This window comes from Amblyomma maculatum, chromosome 3 (assembly GCF_055883805.1).
Source record: "Amblyomma maculatum isolate TAMU_Amacu chromosome 3, ASM5588380v1, whole genome shotgun sequence".
In the NCBI taxonomy this organism is placed as follows: Eukaryota; Metazoa; Arthropoda; class Arachnida; order Ixodida; family Ixodidae; genus Amblyomma; species Amblyomma maculatum.
This window is the reverse complement of record NC_139346.1, coordinates 48945629-48964645: the sequence shown is the minus strand read 5'-3', so window position 1 is coordinate 48964645 and position 19017 is coordinate 48945629. Positions and strand designations below refer to the sequence as shown.

At 46.9% G+C, this 19017-nt stretch overlaps 1 protein-coding gene across 2 annotated transcripts in view; it reads right to left on the bottom strand.

Annotated features, from left to right (window-relative positions):
- LOC146194714 (uncharacterized) overlaps window positions 1–19017 on the bottom strand; it is a 361541-nt gene that overhangs the window by 110250 nt on the left and 232274 nt on the right. For both annotated transcript variants that reach the window (XM_084597512.1, XM_084597513.1), the window contains exon 13: window positions 14721–14826. In XM_084597512.1, the coding sequence (XP_084453638.1) occupies window positions 14721–14826 (106 nt within the window). The remainder of the gene's footprint in view (window positions 1–14720; window positions 14827–19017) is intronic.

Genomic DNA, 19017 nt, shown 5'->3' with positions numbered 1-19017 from the left:
TGCACCTATATTGTTTACGCGCTATTGGCTTGACAGTTCAAAAAAAAAAGAGTCTTCGTAAGTTTAAAAGTTTGCTGAAAACATTGATATTTTCGCTCTACGCTGCTTTGCAAAGGCTAGTGGTTGCCGTGTGATGTATCTCACACGTCTTATATTTTACGAACTGGAAGACCTTTGAGGCCAATTTGATGCATGCACTTTCCAAGTGCGTATATAGGAATCAGGAATAAGCCAAATCGGGTAACTTTATTTAGTGAGTTCAATGCACCTCCACTTGCATATACCGCGAAAGTAATACTACTTGGAATGACACATAACGTGTTTAAACTCATAGTCGCCATTGCGATACACAGAAGAACGCAGTCTTTAAAGAAGGTCAATGCAAAAATGTACATCTCTCCTGGAATCTCCTCAGCTGATAGCTTAAGATGATGCTTCACTTTTTCGAGGTTCGCTGGCGCCGTCTTAAAAACTTCGTTCTTAGCATATCCCCAAAGGTGTCCAGCGGCGACATATTGAGCGACCTTGGAGGCCAAGATTTACCCTGCCCTCTCCCCCCCCCCCCCCCTCACTCCCTCGCACACAATCCAATGGTTTTAAAAAGTGTGCATCAGGAATGGCGAAAGAAAAAGTCTGTGGGGCTCCGTCATGCTGAAGCCACTTTTTTTTTTTTTTTCAAGTGACCACCGGTAGCTCTGAGGGCAATTAAAATATAGCGCCTTTTAGAACGCAGTCGCTGCCGTTTTTTCAACTACAGCTTCTGTCGATGAAGTACGGGCCCACAATATGGCTGTCACAAATGCCGCACAAACCCTTTGCTCACCATCTTGTACACGTGTCACACGGGCATTGTAACGGCATTTGAATACAAACACACCTCTCCAAAAAGAGTTTCATCAGCAGACACATGACAGAGTTCAATCTCTTTTCCAGAAGTGGTCTTTTCCGTAAGTGGAGATTGCCGATCTCCTTCACGGCTGGTAAGACATAGCCTCCAACCCAGTAGACATTAGTGATTATCTTTATTAAATAAAGGAAGAAAAACTGCGTTTTCTCATCACGTTTATGCGTTTAAAAAAAAATGAGTATATGTTTCGCAGAAGATTAACTGCGCACAATAATATAGATTTTCTGCAGCACTCTGGTAAGCAGTTGGAAGATATCATGCGGTGATACTAACCGTCGATGCGGATGCACGTTATCTCCTATAATTTAACCTTTGTTTAACCACGGCCGCTCAATGGAGTGCGCCTCCATTGAGCGGCCGTGGTTTAACTGTAGCTAAGTTTACTATAAACAACGTGTATAGTAAATGTTGCGATACTTCGGTTTATACTGAGTGGTTTTGTTTCAAGATTTAGCGCCACGCTTTCGATAGCGTCCTCCGAAGGAAAGGCTGAAAAGAAATTGCTAGCGTCGTGTGTCTGCTACGCAACTCTATTTCGATATAAGTCATTCAACTCGATAAAAGACCGCTTAGGTCTTTTATCGCTTGTGTGACTGAGGTATTACACGGTTCTTGGGCTACCGTAGCCAATTTGCGTTCGTGTCGCAACAATATTGGGCTTTGTGCAAAATACATTCGAGTTCCTGCAAAATTATACTTCTTCTGTCCAAAGCATTATGCGCAGAAATTCCGGGTGTTCTTTGCATTTAATTAGACACAATTTCTAAAACTCCATCCGTTTCTGAACATCATCGGGTGAGAGCTGCTGGTGGAAACACACATGATATAGATGCCAGCTTTGTTTTGAATGTGATCTAAAAACTGAAGCCGCGCTAGTTTCGTACCCATGAGAAATTTACCTGAAACTAAGCTTCGGGCCTGCCAAAATGTAGGCGAGGACATCAATGTTAAAATGATCGGTACCTCTCGCTGACCCTTCTTTTCCTGCACACGCGTTTATACAGGATATCCTTTAATGAAATAAATATCGGTATGAACTTGGCACGAGTGGGCACACGACGACCAATATGTTGATGTTGGGCAGCATACAGCCTCGATGTCCGCACCGCGTCCAATTCCGCACTGCAATGAGCTATCACAATGTCCACTTTCTAGGCAGTGGAGTGTCAGAGTTGAGCTGGCGTGGCCATTCCCACAATTAAGATGATGCAACGTGCCGCTTTAATCTCAGGCGGCACTTCCACACATTCGGTTTGAAACTCTAGCACTCCAACGGCCTTATCGCACGTGCACCTAAATAGTTATCTCAAATACAAACGTCAGCGGTTTTTAAAAAGCAATGGCTAACACATGTTAACACAACCTCAAGAACAAAAGCCTGATAGCATAGGGCAACTGCCGCGCAAGTCACCATTGCCACGCCGACAAACCATATCTCTTTCAGACACCGTTCATCACATGTCACAATTATAGGAAATTGGAAGCTCAACCGAATGGCAAAATGAATGCATCGCGACGCCTGATAGTTCGCCAGGCCGCCATACCAAAACTGACAAATACAAAATAAAACTGCGGCTGAGCCCATCGGAGCTCTCAGAATCGATGTGCTCGTGGTTGACATGACTATCCCTTTCTGACATCGAGCGACGAAGCAGACGATTACACAGCACACGGTCTTAGCTCAACTACCTAGGCTCCGTAGCCTGGGAAATTATCAGACGCGTTTCGAATTGGGCGCTGCAATCAATACGACACGTCATCCAAGGTCGAAAGTTATGCTCGAGTATCGTGGTATGAAGCGGATTTGCGCGAAGTGCAACTTGGCGGGCCACATGGCGGCGGCTTGCTAGACACCGAGATGTGAGCGCTGCGCCGTCTTCGGACACATGACTGAGGGCTGCACAGCACCATGCCAACGATGCGGTGGGCGACATGCTACCGTCGACTGCACGCAGCGCAGGACATATTTAGCGGCGTTACAAGAACTACTAGCGGTTCGGAACGAACGCGCCATTATAAATGATCCCAGCAGCGTTTACCTAGCTCACGCAACCCGGGAACTACAGAAAGCCGAAACACCCAGTATTACGTGCTACAACCCACCAGTGGTTCCTGAAATCAACGAACCGGCGGACGATTCACCCCTGGAAAAGCTGGCGGTGGCGTCAGCCCTCGAGCGCGCATCACAAGCCGAAGCAAAAGAGCAGCGACAAGAAAAGTCATTGGAAGTTTTGCCGGTGCGAATGAGCGAGGCACGCACCGATAAAAGCATCGCAACTAGCCCCCGCAACGATCCGATAGAGGAAGAAATAGCTGATAACGTTTCACGCTCTTCAGATTTCATGCTTGCTTCGCCGGCTGAGTCTGCAGCTGCTGAAACTAGGTAAACGAGTCCTGCGAGCATACCGACTCCAGGATAGTGGGCGGATTAGGTGGATAGCGAAGACTCATCTCCAAATTCAGCAAGCAGCGCGTCCTACAACACAGGGTCTCCCGAGGCGGACAATCCATCCTCCTCAGCGTTCACGGACGGCCAGCCTACTTGCAGCCAACGCCACCGTCCGCACCACTCATCAGCAAGCGATAATGATGCGTCTGGGACATTTCGGACTCCCCCCAAAAAAGCTCGTGTAAACTCGCCCGAACGGGTCATTTCTGAAGGCGAGTTCTCCAACGAGATGTATTTTTGAATTTCCGGTGGGCAAGATGGCTACGCTCATCCTGCTTAAAGTCATGTTCCTTAACATACTCACGCTGAAAGTTCAAGGTTTTCGAAACCCGGACAAACAGCGTGAGATGGTTCACTTTACACGATCCCAGAAGATTGACCTGCTATTCCTACAAGGGTGTGACTTGCGTAACCAGCGTGAAGTGAATGATTTTATGGCCGATTTTCTGTTGAGAGTTCCTTTTCATTTATATACTCCCAAAGTCGTGGTGTGGGGGTGGTTATTTGTAGGCGTAGTCTGCTGCAAGGTAGTCATTGTGTCTTCGATACAAAGGGCAGAGTCATCGTGTTTGAGTTTTTCTACGGCCAGCGGAAGATTCGTGTCATTAATTTGTACGCGCCTTTAGACCACTCACAATCGAACGACTTCTACGCATCTCTTTTACCTTTTCTTTTGGAGAGTTACCCATTCTTGCTTATTGGAGATTTTAATTGTGTTCTGGACCTGGACAGAGACATACGCTCACTAAGAGAAGTCCGACGAACAATGATGCGCACTGTAGAGTTGCAGCGCATTTTATTAGTTTGGCTTGCATGACGCGTGGTGTCATTTACATGGAGATTATTTCGGCTTTACTCTAAAAGGCAATCTAAGTTGTAACAGACATGATCGGGTCTATGTTCTTGGCAAGCCTTTGACTGCAGTGGTTCAGTGTCGCGTACTAGACATTCCAGCAGATGTCGGTTACGTTTCCGACCACCGCCCAGTTTTTGTAGCGCTTTATCTACCCGGTCGACCGGGATAACGTAGCGATATCTGGCGTCTTGATGTTTCTGTTCTGCGTGCGAGATTTGGAGGCCTCACATGAGTTTAGAGAGGCGATGACGACGTCGCTGGCAAATCCTGGACTAGGACCGCATGACTGGGACACGCTTAATGAGGAATGGCGTGGCGCGTGCGTTTGCGCTGGCACCGCAAACGCGAACGCCAAGCGATCGTTGTCAAGGACTGTTTAAGGCGCATCCGCATGGTTAAGTTAGGCGGCTCTAGGACTCCAGAGGCCCATGCTTACGTGCAGTTCCAGCGTGATCGGTACTCGCGTCTGCTGTGCCTACATACACGCACCGCAGAACGCATGGCAGCTCAAAAGCGACCCATCTCCGATCCTGAAGTATTGCGCCAAGCACATGAGGTGAACATGACCGGAAAGTTGCCGACCTTCGTTGCTGGAGTGTACATAGAGAATGGCCAAGAGAGCATTCAACGACGTAACATTGAGTGCATGTTTTGGAATTACTCTTCTGATCCGTTCACTTCCGAAAGGGTCGGATCTGCTCCCTAAAACGGACAGGGACGGGCGACAGCCATCCAGCTGCCCCTCCCCTCATTACGCTGCTAAATACTGATTACAAAGTCCTGAGAGCTATCCTTGTTAAGAGCATTAACCCTTTTCTTCATCAGAGCAAGCTAATTAGCCCCCAGCAGGCTTGCTCTGTTCCCGGACGTAGTATTTTCACATCATTAACAGTAGTTCGGGACATCATTGAGTTTACTCATTCACGTGAAGCTAGCGGGATTGCAGTTAGCCTGGATCAGGAAAAGGTGTTAAATAGTCTGGACCTTCACACCTAAATGGGATCCTACGCTGTTACAATTTTCCGGAAGCCTTCACTGAACTCATTCAACAGCTGTACAGCAACGTGACTTCAGATGTACTTTTGAATGGAGTTGCTACACCGCCCTTTGCTGTAACCCGCGGTGTTAGGCAATGTTGCCCGCTATCACCGGTATTCTTCGCGCTCGCTATAGACCCTCTGTTGCGACGTGTGGAGGGTTTGGCTTCGGTGCGTGGCCTGGCCCTGCCTGGGGTCTCAAGGGTGAAGGTTACGGCATACGCTGAAAACTTAACTTTGCTCTTGCATGACTCAGACAGCCTGGGGAACTTTTTTCGACTGTACACTGAGGACGCCGTTTATCTGGCGGAAAGTTGAATGAAAATAAAAGCCAGGTGCTATGTCTGTGGAGTTCTGCTGATACTTTTCCGGACATGCTAACGCGCACCGGTCATGTCACAATTTTAGGAGTCACATTTTGTGCGAGCGGAGTCCCTCCATGCCGGTGGCAGAAGATGCCGTCGCTGCTTTCCCCTTGCTCATGAGAGAAAAGGCATATTTTGTGAAAAACGTGTTGTTCAGTAAGCTATGGTTTGTTGCACGCGTCGCGTTTCCTCCTTCTTCCGTAGTGCGCGAACTACACACTTTGTTGTTTGGCTGGTTCTGGGAGGGCAAAACTGAACTAGTCTCCCGAGCCCAGCTTCGTCTTTCGCGCGAATGCGGTGGGTGGGGCATGCCATGTTTGGTAACTTCTTCAGGGAATTATGCGCTAAATGGGTGAAGAGCCTTGTAGGCGAGGCAGATTATGTAGGAAGATCTTTTCTGCTGTACTGGTTTGCGAGGCATCGCCGTTCCTTGGTGCCCCGCGCCTTTGGAAAAATTGCGCCATCAGCAGCCACACCTTTGCCATACTACGTAGCGGCAGCGCGCATGTGCACACACCTTAAGGAAGCGTTTGCTGGTGATGACTGTACTGAAATGGCCACCTCACGATTGTGTGAGAAATTGCGTCTTGCAGGGCTGCCACCGGATACTGCACCAAGCACATGCGCGACCCTAAATGGAAGGACACTCACTGCCCCGACCTACCCGATACCCTAAAAGATTTCTACTGGCGAATCGAGTCGGGAGTCTTGCCGACGAAAGAACGGATTCTCCGGTTTGGGATTGTGCCAGACAACAAGTGTGTCAATTGCGGTCACATAGAAACACAGCAGCATGCATCAAACGACTGCATAGTGGCGCGCACATTTCGCCGATTAGCGACTCGGGCATTTTCTATCCCAATCTCGCGCACAACACGACCATGCGCAGCATTTGAGCAACTAGTTGTGAAGTCAATTGGCTTCATACTATGGAAAAACCGAAATGCAGCCACCTTCTACAGGCGACCGCATTGACAAATGTACCCCTTGTTTAAATGACTGACAGTGTTGCTGTGGAACTTCAAAGATACTGAGCTTTTCATGCTGGGTGAGCAGGCTTTCCTGCGGAAAAGGTCCTCTGGCCACATACATGTATTCAACGGGATTGTGGTATTTGAAGTTGTATTCTCGTAACAACATGCGCCCAGAAGCGCACTTGGACCTTTTCTTGAGCCCTTTCTCACCAACATCCACCTCCCCCGTCCCCCCCCCCTTTTGTTTTCTTTTTCTTTCTTTCTTTCGCACAAGTGACTGCGGTTGTAATTGTTCATACTGTGTAAAAGGCCAGCGAACCACCTCCCAGCCGACTTTGTTAATGCAGAATAGCTGGAGATCCCTGGGGCGCTTCATGGGCTAGCCGAAACACCCTTTAAAACTTAGTATGTGCATATAAGCGTAGCACTGGCGGAAAGTTGAATGAAAATAAAAGCCAGGTGCTATGTCTGTGGAGTTCTGCTGATACTTTTCCGGACATGCTAACGCGCACCGGTCATGTCACAATTTTAGGAGTCACATTTTGTGCGAGCGGAGTCCCTCCATGCCGGTGGCAGAAGATGCCGTCGCTGCTTTCCCCTTGCTCATGAGAGAAAAGGCATATTTTGTGAAAAACGTGTTGTTCAGTAAGCTATGGTTTGTTGCACGCGTCGCGTTTCCTCCTTCTTCCGTAGTGCGCGAACTACACACTTTGTTGTTTGGCTGGTTCTGGGAGGGCAAAACTGAACTAGTCTCCCGAGCCCAGCTTCGTCTTTCGCGCGAATGCGGTGGGTGGGGCATGCCATGTTTGGTAACTTCTTCAGGGAATTATGCGCTAAATGGGTGAAGAGCCTTGTAGGCGAGGCAGATTATGTAGGAAGATCTTTTCTGCTGTACTGGTTTGCGAGGCATCGCCGTTCCTTGGTGCCCCGCGCCTTTGGAAAAATTGCGCCATCAGCAGCCACACCTTGCTGCTGCATCGACTTGCATAGCAATCGACGTAAGGGTGATATTATTTCTGGTTTTTATTATGTGTTAGAGAGCATCCCTGTTTGCGAAGTATGCATTTGAATAGTATGTATTTTACAGGCGAGCATGTCTCCGTTCATATGTTGTATGTGTGCATTCAGCGTTAAATACATTTTTCTTTGTTGCTATCGCCGCCACCGAGTCGCTTAGTTTAGTTGTGGGTGCAAGTCAGCCCAGTAAAGAGTTTGATTCAAGTTCAACATAACTTTCTTCGTTTCTGGATATCGGGGTGTCACTACTACGTGACATCTGGTGGAGATGCTGCTATTTGCGATCCGACCTACCCCTTCAAGCGAAGATCTCAGCATCATTCCTGTCTCCCAGGGGGACCTGGTTAGAAGTCCCCGAGCCAGTCGTCGAAACAAAGGGCTAGAAAACGCACACGAACTGCTGCCGGACCCCGCTCGAATCAGGAAGAAGGCCCCGACGTCGACAATGGCCAAGTCTACCGTAGCGGTCATGATCCAGCAGCCCCAACAGACCCCCTTTTCGGTGGCACCGCGGGTTGCCGCATTTAAGATTTTGACGACGCCTTGGAGCTTCAGAAGGTGTTCTTTGCTCTGGATGAGCAGCACAAATGTGTTATGAAAACCTCGAGTCCTCGCTAACGACGTGAGAGAGCTTCACAAAAGAAGTAGTGAAACAGTTCACTCGCTGGGCAACGAAAGGAAGAGCAAAACTGCTTCTAAATCCCATCTTCTTAAAGAGTCTGTTCTTACTTATTGAAAGGAAATGAAGCGCGTCTTCAGCCGCGCTAGCCCAAACATGACAGACGATACGAAAGCGAAACTGTTAATGAGAGATGTGAAGGAATCGCTTTTTGCAAGCATTGCAAAGAATACGCAGACAACAGTGGCCGAATTCAAAAAATAAGCCTGGATCATCGAGAACAGTATTGAGGCTCGCATGCGCCAATACAGTCCCCCACTTGAAGCGGTGCATGCAAGCCCCTACAACAGATCCCCTAAAAGCGGAGACAGCCTGCGACCCTATCCGCGAGGGCATTCGGGAATAGCTGCGCCGGCTTCCAATGCTTATCTGGCGTTGCGCTGCTTGCTGATCGCTGCGCTTCACGGCGTTTTAAAAGTGACCATGGTACGCTATTTCACCCCGAGCGAACATCGGTGGTTTAGCGGTAGGTACCTGTACTACTGTCACTCAAAAACAAAGAAGCATCTCCATTGTGGATAGCGGTAGTCAGCTTTCAGCGTGTACAGGCATAAAAAGTTTCTGTTGTACAGACTAAAGCTTTCTGAAAAGCTGTGATATCACTATTAGTACAACCTACAGGGCATTCAACGTAACCTTGGTTTGTATACTCTTGCGAAGGAAGGGCAGTGAACAATTCTGAAGCCGACTACCACCATCATACGCATTCTGTTGTGCCCGGAATATCATTCTTTTGGAAAAGGGCCTAAGGCGAGGTGTACCAAATTCCATGTCCCAGATGCCGGCGTCGTGCGTAGGGGAGCAAAAAAATTCAACAGAAACGATGAATCAGCAGAACACTGATATCACAAATATGGACGCTGAGTGAAGCCCGGTTGCCGAGCTGCAATACATGGGACATAAAGATGGTACAAATGCTCTGGAAACCAACCAGCGCAGAAATCTGCTGGAGTTATGCACATTCATCAAACATAGGGAATCCTTACTTGTCCGCACGCTTACGGTAGCAGTTTGGTGAATCGACGACTGATGTATGTTAAAAGTGAAGCTGCTACTCCACAGCACTCGTAATGTCGTAAAAAAATGCCCATTTTCTCAAATAGTTTTTTCTTTAAATAGCTTCGTTGTTTCATTTCTTACTTGACTTGCATCTCCAAACAGCATCTCGTGAAGCGGGTAACTAATAGTTATGATCGGGCTGCAACCGGAGCAGAACAACGCGGCCACATATGAACAACTTCGATGATTGTTCGCATGAACAAATCAAAGCAAACGTCACTGAGTGCGCTCCATACCTAGTTCAGCGATACACAACTCATCTAATAACGTCCCCGCAAGAATTACACGAGCATGTGATGCACGTGCTGTGCGGAAAAAAATCTCGCGAAGCCGTCACAACCTGCGATGCAACAGTAGGCGCTTCTCGTTCGCAAATGATCATCAGATGATGAGGCTAATGAGTTTCGCGATGTTTAGCATAGACGCCGTAGCGTTTGCCCTTGTGCATAAAAACGACAGACGCGAGTAAAAGCACGCGCCGATGATCTCTGCCAGTCCCATTTAAGGATTGCACTAGGTGAACGGATCGCAATCAGTGCTTAGCGCAACAGTTCATGTAAAAAGTAGACCAGATGCAATGCTCCGAGTTTGCCTCGTCATCAAAAGTGTCACTATCTCCCCGATCTTGAGTCACCTGATTGGTGAAAATGCCGGAACATGATGTATCCACCTCTTCCGGTTCTGTAGTGGTAATACCAGGTTCCGGCGCTTCGACCGATTAGATGACTCGACGTCACATAAGATAGCGACACTTCCATAACGACGCAAACTTCGAATATGGACCCAGAACTGTGACGCATTAATATAAGTACAATTAGAAGAACAAGCCCTTATCGCTTTGTTCCTCTTTTTATTAAACGCGCTTCTAAGAAATCACGACTGGCATGACTCCTTAGTGAGAGAAAATGGAATAAACCACGTCAAGATTTAACAGCGCCTTTTTGACGAGGTCCTAAGGAAATTGCATTAGAAACAAAGTCTGGACGCAGTATGTCATACAAATGCTTTGAACAAAATAGGTTTCTTTTTTGTCACCTAGATGTATCTCTTTTCTTAGTGGCGTCCAATAGCGCATCGGGCTATAGGCATTGCGAGAAACAATGAAGATGACATGGTCGCGGCCGTGGGTACAAGTGCATACGAACGCGTACAGAGCATTGCTGTATTAAGTGCACAAGACTACGTTGGCATGTTTTGTACGACCACAACGCACGCAAGCGTACGCCGAGAGCTCTCTCGAGTGACTCGGTACGTCTTCGGCTCCTCAGTTTGACGTCACATCGGACGTCATGAGCGAGGTTTTTTTATTCGCTGTCCTCCTCTGAAGAGATCGCTCGGGGCTCTTAGATTTTTATGGCGTGTTTTAGTTCAGCGATTGCGCTGGTGTTTATTTACATAATCGCAAAAAATAATATACAGATGCGATTAACAATTACTATAGTAAACAATTTCTACAGTATAGAGCATCTGAAAACCTCACCAGGGTCCCTTTAACGCCAGGTGTAGCGCAGTTGATATTTTCACACAAATCCATTCGACGGCATAGGAGACAGAACAGAACGAGACAGCCAGGATCGGGATGCAAATCACGGTTTTTTACTGCTGTAGTGGTATTCCTAGGAGCCTTATGAGAAAGAGAGGCTGTTCTGAGCAATCTTACTTCCGGAGTCGATAGCGCTAGCGGTGATATTACGAGCGCGAATATTTGTGTCCGGATTAACAACTGGTAGTGAGGTGCCAAAGTCAGTAATGGGCATCAGCGAAAGAGCTGCTCGAGCTGTGAGAACACAGCGCTATAATGGTGAGCAGTGTAGTTCCCTTCAGGGTATGTGAGAAACGGGAAAAAGCCACATTAAAGCACCCTTTGTCGTATTGTGGGCGTGCATGCCGAATATTGTCTCCCAGTCACCGATAGGGAATCGTGCGGGGTCCACAACCTCTCGTTCGATGGCGGGTGTCATTATGGTTGTCAGAGGGCAACCCCAGAGGCCGGCCTCCGCCAATGCAGAGCAAGCTACGCTAAGTATGAGATGAAGGCCTAGCGAGCTGACTAATGCCTGAAAAGTCAGAAGGCCGATGATATGCGATATAGTTTACCTAATGGCATAATTCCGAAGTTGTTTTTCAAGCAGTGATGAACCTGAATATTTCATGGCCGTGGTCGGCCCTAAGTTCAAACCTGAATGTTCGGCAATTACTCCGTAGCGCACAACATGCGACGCACAATTCCAGTCCTCGGCTTGATTTGGATTCTGTTCAGCGGCTCAGAGCTCATGTGTCTCCTTGCTATTATCCTTCCAAGGAATTCGGTTTGGCTCGGGACTGAGGTTCGCTCGCTTACACCGGCAACTGAACGAACGGTGACCCGGATCAACTCTAAAACGAGAGAATAGGAGGTCCACTCTAAACGACAGCTTCCCCTTCAGCTTCACAGCAGAGCAGTGAGCGGCTGAGGAGGCAGAATAGTCTAATGCGGTACTATACGACTCTTTGGCCTGAAATATTTATTTGCGAAGCATTATGCTGAGTCTCCTAGATATAACTTAACGGCGAATGTTTATCGCCTTGGCATGATCATTAATGCGATAATATCATGAATCGACAATCCTTGCCCATGCGTCGCGCGACAACGACGTGAACGTCTGCTGTTGCCTTTGGTGCACCCCGCAGAAGCGACGGGGCGCGGCGAATGTGCGCCACGTTTTCAGCGTTGCTCTGGTGCTGCCGCAATGTCCATTTGTGAAGGAGAGTACAGTTACATTAGTATCTCGTTTGTAAGCTAACTAGCATGAAGTAAGAAAAATACTGGTGAAAATCCTTTTAACGCATTGCGTTTCTGAAGGACACAGTTCTCTGGGGCGCTACTGCACTGCGATGAAGACTTGCATTGCAAGAAGTGGCTTTCGCCAACCTTGTACCGCATTATTGATATCTAGCCACACTAGCCCTTCTTTTCCTATATTACCTTACCAGTATTACTTTACTGTCTCGACGCGCTCATGTCTGTGCACAGATCAGATGAATAGAGCGTCTGCAGGTTTTGTTTTGTTTTTTGCTTAAATTGGACTAGGAGAATGAACTTCATTCGCGAGAAGAGCCACAATAGAAGATACGTAGCACTAAGCTTTCTGCCATTCGCGGTTTTGCGAGCTGCTTCCAGGTGACAGCTAAATATTCTAAAAGCATTCAGCCTGACCGAAACGACGAGCGGAGGAGGAGGAGGTAAATTTTATTAAAGAAGGGGTCGTAGGCGCGGGGTGGGTTGACGTTCCCGTCCCCGCGGTGAGCTCCTCTTCTAGGCCGGACGCCAGGTGGCCGACCGACGATGTCGTTCGGCGACCGGCAATGCTTTGGCGGCTCTCAGTCAACTAACTGCATGCGCGAGGCTGTCGCGTGGCGTATCGCAACGAATTATCTCCTCATGTGGCTAGCGCTTAATGGCAGCACCTCCGACGCATTGCTGCACGCGAGACGCAACAGGCAGAATAGAGAGGCACAGAAGTCATAATCTTGCCGACCTATAAGCGAACTTCGAAACCACTGTTGCATAGGAAATAAAAGAAAGCAGAACGTACACAGACAAAAATAGCACTGAACACAAAATACGGCCGCTATGGCCGTGGATATATGCGATCGTGTGAGAATGCAGTAAATACTAATCGTGCAACTCACCTGAGAGCTGATGTGCAAACCGAGACTAAAAAAGGTTTCAAATACTACAAATCTATAATTTCTATTGTATTCACTGAAGAGTAATAACACAAAAATAGTTTCAATGCTTTCAGCTGCATAATATAAGTTTGCGTTTCCAGAAAGCTAATCAATATTGTTTAGAGAACGTAAATATATAGCAGCATTGCAAACAGGAGAAAGAACGAATAGTAAGTCGAATGAAAGCGCCCGCCAAATTTGGAATTTTACAACAGGCTCTCCATTTCATGGAAAGGTGTTCTCCGGATCGAAAGAGCTGCGGAAACCAATATAGAAATAAACGGCAAGTATACTGGACGTGAAACACCGAATGCATTTTGACCTATTTAGGCGGATATACATTTTGTCTGATACGTGGAGGCTAACGAAAAGGGTTCTAGTTAGGTTGAGGACAGCGTATAGGGCTGTGGAGCACAAAATGATAGCTGTAATGTTAAAGAGATAGCAAGGATGCAAGGTGTATCAGAGAAATAACTCGAGTTAATCACATTCTAGTGGGTATCAAGAAGAAGAAATGGACATGGCCAGGGCATGTAGTGCGAAGAGAGGACAAGCGATTGGCGCCTAGGGTAACATATTAGATCCGAGCGAGGGTAAGCGTACCAGGCTCCGACAGAAAGTTAGGTGGACGGATGCGGGTACGAAGTTCACAGGGGTCACGTGGATGCAGCTAACACAGGATTGGGCTAAATGCAGAAATGTGGCGGAGGCCTTCGTCCCGCAGTAGGTATAGTCTAGCTGATGATGATGATTATGATGATGAATTTTCGCCTAGTAAGCGGGAAGGTTTGGGGCATTGAATCTGATTCAGGATAAAATTAGTGAAAAACGAGGACCATGGTAAGAGAAAAATACAAAACGAGATGACACATTACGCTTGTGTTGGGTCTTTTGCACCCCTTGGTGACCCGTTTATTCTTCAACTTCATCATGACCAAATTTCACCTAACTCAGGCAGCTTTTAAAAAAGCACAGCAGAATTCTATCAATATATAACTTGGCAGGTTAGCATGCCCGAATACCCTGACGTTTAATAAATCAAATTTTTACAAGTTCGTACCACTTATTTTTATAACAAGGAAGAATATTTTGTGAATAAAATATAGCTCTTATTCATGTCGACTTAATGGTTGAAGTCGAGACACCGATGAGTTATCTAAGCACGTCGTCTGAATTATTCGGCAGTTTCGGTATATCGGCGTGCGGCTAAAAGCGGCAAATTTGACAGCACACTCAACTAGAAATTAATGATTCCACATGAACGAAAATGGTATTCAATTTTGCGGAAGACAACACAAAACACTATATTCAAAACCGCAATGGAACGTATTTTCATTTTTTGCGTCATTCGGCGCTATTTGCTCAGAATACTGTTATCTCGGTTTTGGTTTACAGTAAAGCGATTTCCAGCCTCGGCTTCATGATTCCTCCAAGGAACACAGACTCAAAGTAACAATTTAAATGGGTATAGTAAACGACGAAACATCAATAGAAGACAGCAGCATTTCATTGGTGAACCGATGACATTTCACCATTATTCGCGTCGTCGGCTGATCCTTGGATAGCTCGTTGCTCAAAAATGAACTTCATCGTCGGAAGGCGTGTTTTATATTAGGCTACTTCGCCAGCTGCACTTCTCATACGTAACTCTATCCAATATACTTACGTTTCGCCTGTAACGGTGCCTTTGTCGACGTCACATTTTAAATCAAAACATCCTCGACTCGTCTTCATGGTATATTTGAATGATTCCTCGTTATAAACACATTCACCTGTGCGAAAATCATACTGTCACTGCGTGTAAAACTTACGTAAATTCAATGTAGTTATTGCATGCATATTTTAGAAACTAAAAGATCAGATTTTTTCTCGCGTTTCATTCAAGTGGTTTCCCTAAAACGCAGCACCGTTTATCGAGGAACAGTGAACAGTGAACAGCATCGAGGAACAGTGAACTGTAATTTCACCTTGCATGTCCAGCCCCATGTACAATAAAAAACAGCAGTTGTCAGTATCTTACATTCGCTTACACATTTACAACGCCCTTGCTTATTGTCAGCCTAATTAGGCCTACTACTAGAAAGATGACGATCCTAATGTATTAATGCGAGGACGATGTCGCAGGATAGAAACGCAGAGGCGGGCATTGCCCTTTACAGAGCTCAATAGCGACAACAAAGCAGAATGCATTTTCGCGGTGGCTATAGCAGCAAATATGCTCGCTGCTGTTGCGCCACCCTCTACAAGGAAGGATGGCGCAACGGCCAAAAATACCCAGCCGGCCTTCACTAGATATAACAGACCAGACGAAGCACAGTCGTAGATGTAGAGAGGACCGTAGAGCGGCTGAGGTTTAATCACTTAGCCCAGAACAGGTCGAGCTAGGTCCATGACAATATTGACACGTGCTAGAATATACCGAAAAAGACAAATATTGATCACTTTGTAAATATGCGTTCATTATTACGGTTGACGAACACAAGGGCAAATGTTTTGATGCCTTTAACTAACTCGACAAACGATACAGTAGCAAAAGCGTTCTAAACAGCTGCTAAATTGACCACTTGTCACTATACCTCATAGTTATTTAATGTAAACATAAAACAGAAAGTAAAACCCCACATCAATTGTAGAATACAACTTAATACCAAACAGGCCTAAATATATTTCAGTGTCCAAACTAAAATATTCCACGAAAGGCTTACTTGTTTTCTAACCGGTTTTTGAATTGGTATAAAAAGATTTTGTTGCGAAACCATCACTCCGACAGCCAACGCGAGACCTCGGGTGGCGGCAGCTACGCCGTGAAGATGCATAGCTCCGGTATCCTAACAAAAAATCAGCCTGTCATGTGGACGCCTGGATCGGACGCTCGGCGGGGTCAGCTTCGTATATGGATGAATCGCCTGGTGACGTCATGACCAATCGTGAAAGTACATTGCGTGCCCCTTATAGAACACAACGAGCATTTCATTGAACGCATCAAAGTTCACCGGCGTTCTATAAATTGTATGGAGAGGCTCAGTATCTGTCACTCGCGGAATCCCGTTATCATCCTCACGGTAGAGAAGAGGAATTATAAACAGCATTTTACGATCCGGGTCGTGGCACGGATTACTTCCTTATCTGATGTGTGGTCGGATGTAATCTTCCTTGGAGATTTCAATTGTGTGTGCGCGTCAGAGGATCCCTATTGCAAAAACCAGCGTCTCCATTGCGAAACCAGTAAGATTTTCGCGCTGGTTTTGCAGTGGATCTGCTGAGCACGCTGGAGGTCTGCGATATTCACTGGAGCAGTAACGGGAAGACACTGGCTGCACTGGTGCGATGGGAGAAAAACGCTGGGATTAGCCTTTTGACGCTGGGTGTGTCGCTGGCATCCGCGATGCACTGGGATAAGCGCTGTATGTGCGCTGGGCCGCACTGGTCCCCAGTGCCCCAGTATAGCCGGTGCGGCCTGCGGCGTCAGCCGGAGTAGCATCCCTCAGGGGCCACAGGGCAACAGCATACTTTCAATCGACCATCGGGGGGCATATGAAAAATGGTTCAAGCAAGCGCTTTTTGCTGCAAAGTCGTTGCGCATTTGTAAGAAAACAAAGGCAGTATCTTTTTTCTAGAGTTTCCATGTTTCGATAGGTCGTTTCGAGCGTTTCGAGAGAGACAACGATCGCCGCGCCTCGATCTCATGACAGACTGACGATTAACGCACTACTAAAGCTGGAATTAAATAATGTGGGCTACCATGCATAACCAACTTCACAGCTGATCTTAAGGACACTCTAACACAATGATTACTGCCAAATTGTTCAATGCGGGCTCAATCGCAGGCGAGCGTAGCCTGCACCACGGCCCAGTATCAACAGCAGAAAGAAAAACTAAAACGAGGAAGAGAGTAGTTTACCGAGCGATGGGTCCATGAGAGAAAAAGCAACAACATACAGCTCTTGTGATACATAATATTTGGCGTGTTTCTCAAGCTTTTGCGCTCCTTCTTACTCTGCGTATCAAGCAGCCGAGCCCTCGGTCATCGCAACGCTTCCCGCAATGTTTACATACAAATAAGGTTTAGTTACACGCAATTAGGGTCATCGCTGCGGCGCTTGCCGGTATTGAAGCTTGGTCGCACGTTTTTTTCCTTGAAGGCTTCTACTAAAGCTCCGTGTTAAGCGAAAATTACGCCCACGGTAGCAGAGCACCACCCAAGAGCCGGCGTTGGTAAGTTTGCCAGGGATGTCAAACTCCACATGCTGAAATGATTCCAGTGCACAAAATAGCGCGCATAAGCACCCAGAACATTAGTTGCAAGTCGTGAGAGCAGACAGCAAGCTAAATTGCAAGAAGTTGCAATTGTTAGAACGGTAGCAATGGCCTGCAGACTGCGAAACATGAAGTTCCAACCTTATAAATGCGGGTCATGACATAAAATGCAAAAATGTTTATAGAAAATCCAGTTCTCGGCGTGGCCGAGCGATGTGCTCCAATCAGGTTCGTGGGCCGAAGCCTTGAGTGTCTCAGCGGAGGACATGGACAACACAGTGCCTTTGAAGCGTCCCGCAGATGATGAGGTGTGTATCGATGGTGCTGGCCAGAAGGCACACTGTGTAGAGGCCACAGGAAGGGTCACTTTAAACAGGAGGACGATGTCTGCCCGAAAGGCCGCCAATTTGCAGGCGGGCCACCCCATTCCAGGGGATGATGTTTAAAAGGACTAGTACCAAAAATGGCTAGCGTCGCAGCATATCAACTCGCTACCCTTAACGTCAGGGGTATGCGTAATCGTCGGAGACAGCAGCAGTTAAGACATCTGTTAAAGAAATGGAGTGTGTCTGTAGCAGAAATTCAGGAAACAAAGTTGTCCTCCGATGAAGAGACGGAAGCTGCTCTTGAGCCGTTTTTGCCGGAATATAACATTATTGTTAGCCACCCTAGAGGCTTGTCCGGAGGGTGTATGCTATTCCTGGCCAAAAGCACTAGAGATGACAGCCATGTCTTATTGCATAGATGGCGAGGGACGACTTATATGCTGTGACCTCACAATCTCAGGTGTGCAGTGGCGAATTATTTGTGTTTACGCCCCTGTAAAACAGCGAGACAGAAGGCATTTTTTTCTTTCATTAGTTAATTATTTGTGCACAGATCGCAAAATTATGTTGTTGGGAGATTTTAATTGTGTTTGTAGGGATGAGGACCGATCAGCATTATGTAAGAGATATGACCCTAGTGCTGCATTACTTAACGATTTGGCTTGTGAATATAACCTTGTGGATGTGGGGCAGGGAAAAGGCGACAGTATTCATTTCACTCATTTTCAGTTCTCCTCTAATGCCCGCCTTGACAGAATTTATGTTTCTGCAGACACGTTAGCAAATGTGTTTGGTTACTGGGTGCGGCCCATCTTCTTCAGTGACCATTGCATGGTGTCTCTTCAGGTAGGGAGGTACAGTCGGCAGATACTTCACCCTCGGTGGGAACTGTGGAAAATGAATAACTGTCTGCTCTCAGATGAAATCTTTAAGCGTGCTGTACCTACTTGTTTGAAAGACATATGGTCCCGCCACGATCTGTCAGTTTTTCAAAAATGGAACTTGTTTAAACAGGAAACCAAAAACTTAGCAATTGAAGCCTCTGCAAGAATCGCGTTCCTAAAGAGACACCACCTTCGTGAGCTTGGGCGCACTCTAACTGAGCTACATGAGCTAGAGAGGGTTAGCCCGGGTGCCTATGTTGAAGAAATTGATAACGTAAAGGCAGAGCTTCAACAATTTGCGGTGGAAAGATACAAGGTGGCCCTAATAAGATCTAGGACTCGAAGGTTTCTTGACGAGCAACCTTCACGTCGGGCCCTCAGTGATGAAAGAGAGAATGCTCTTACGAAGGAAATATTGGAAATTCAGTATGGTGATTGCACATATAGTGATGCTCCTAGTATTCTTGCTGCTTTCTATGATTATCGAAAGCTGTTC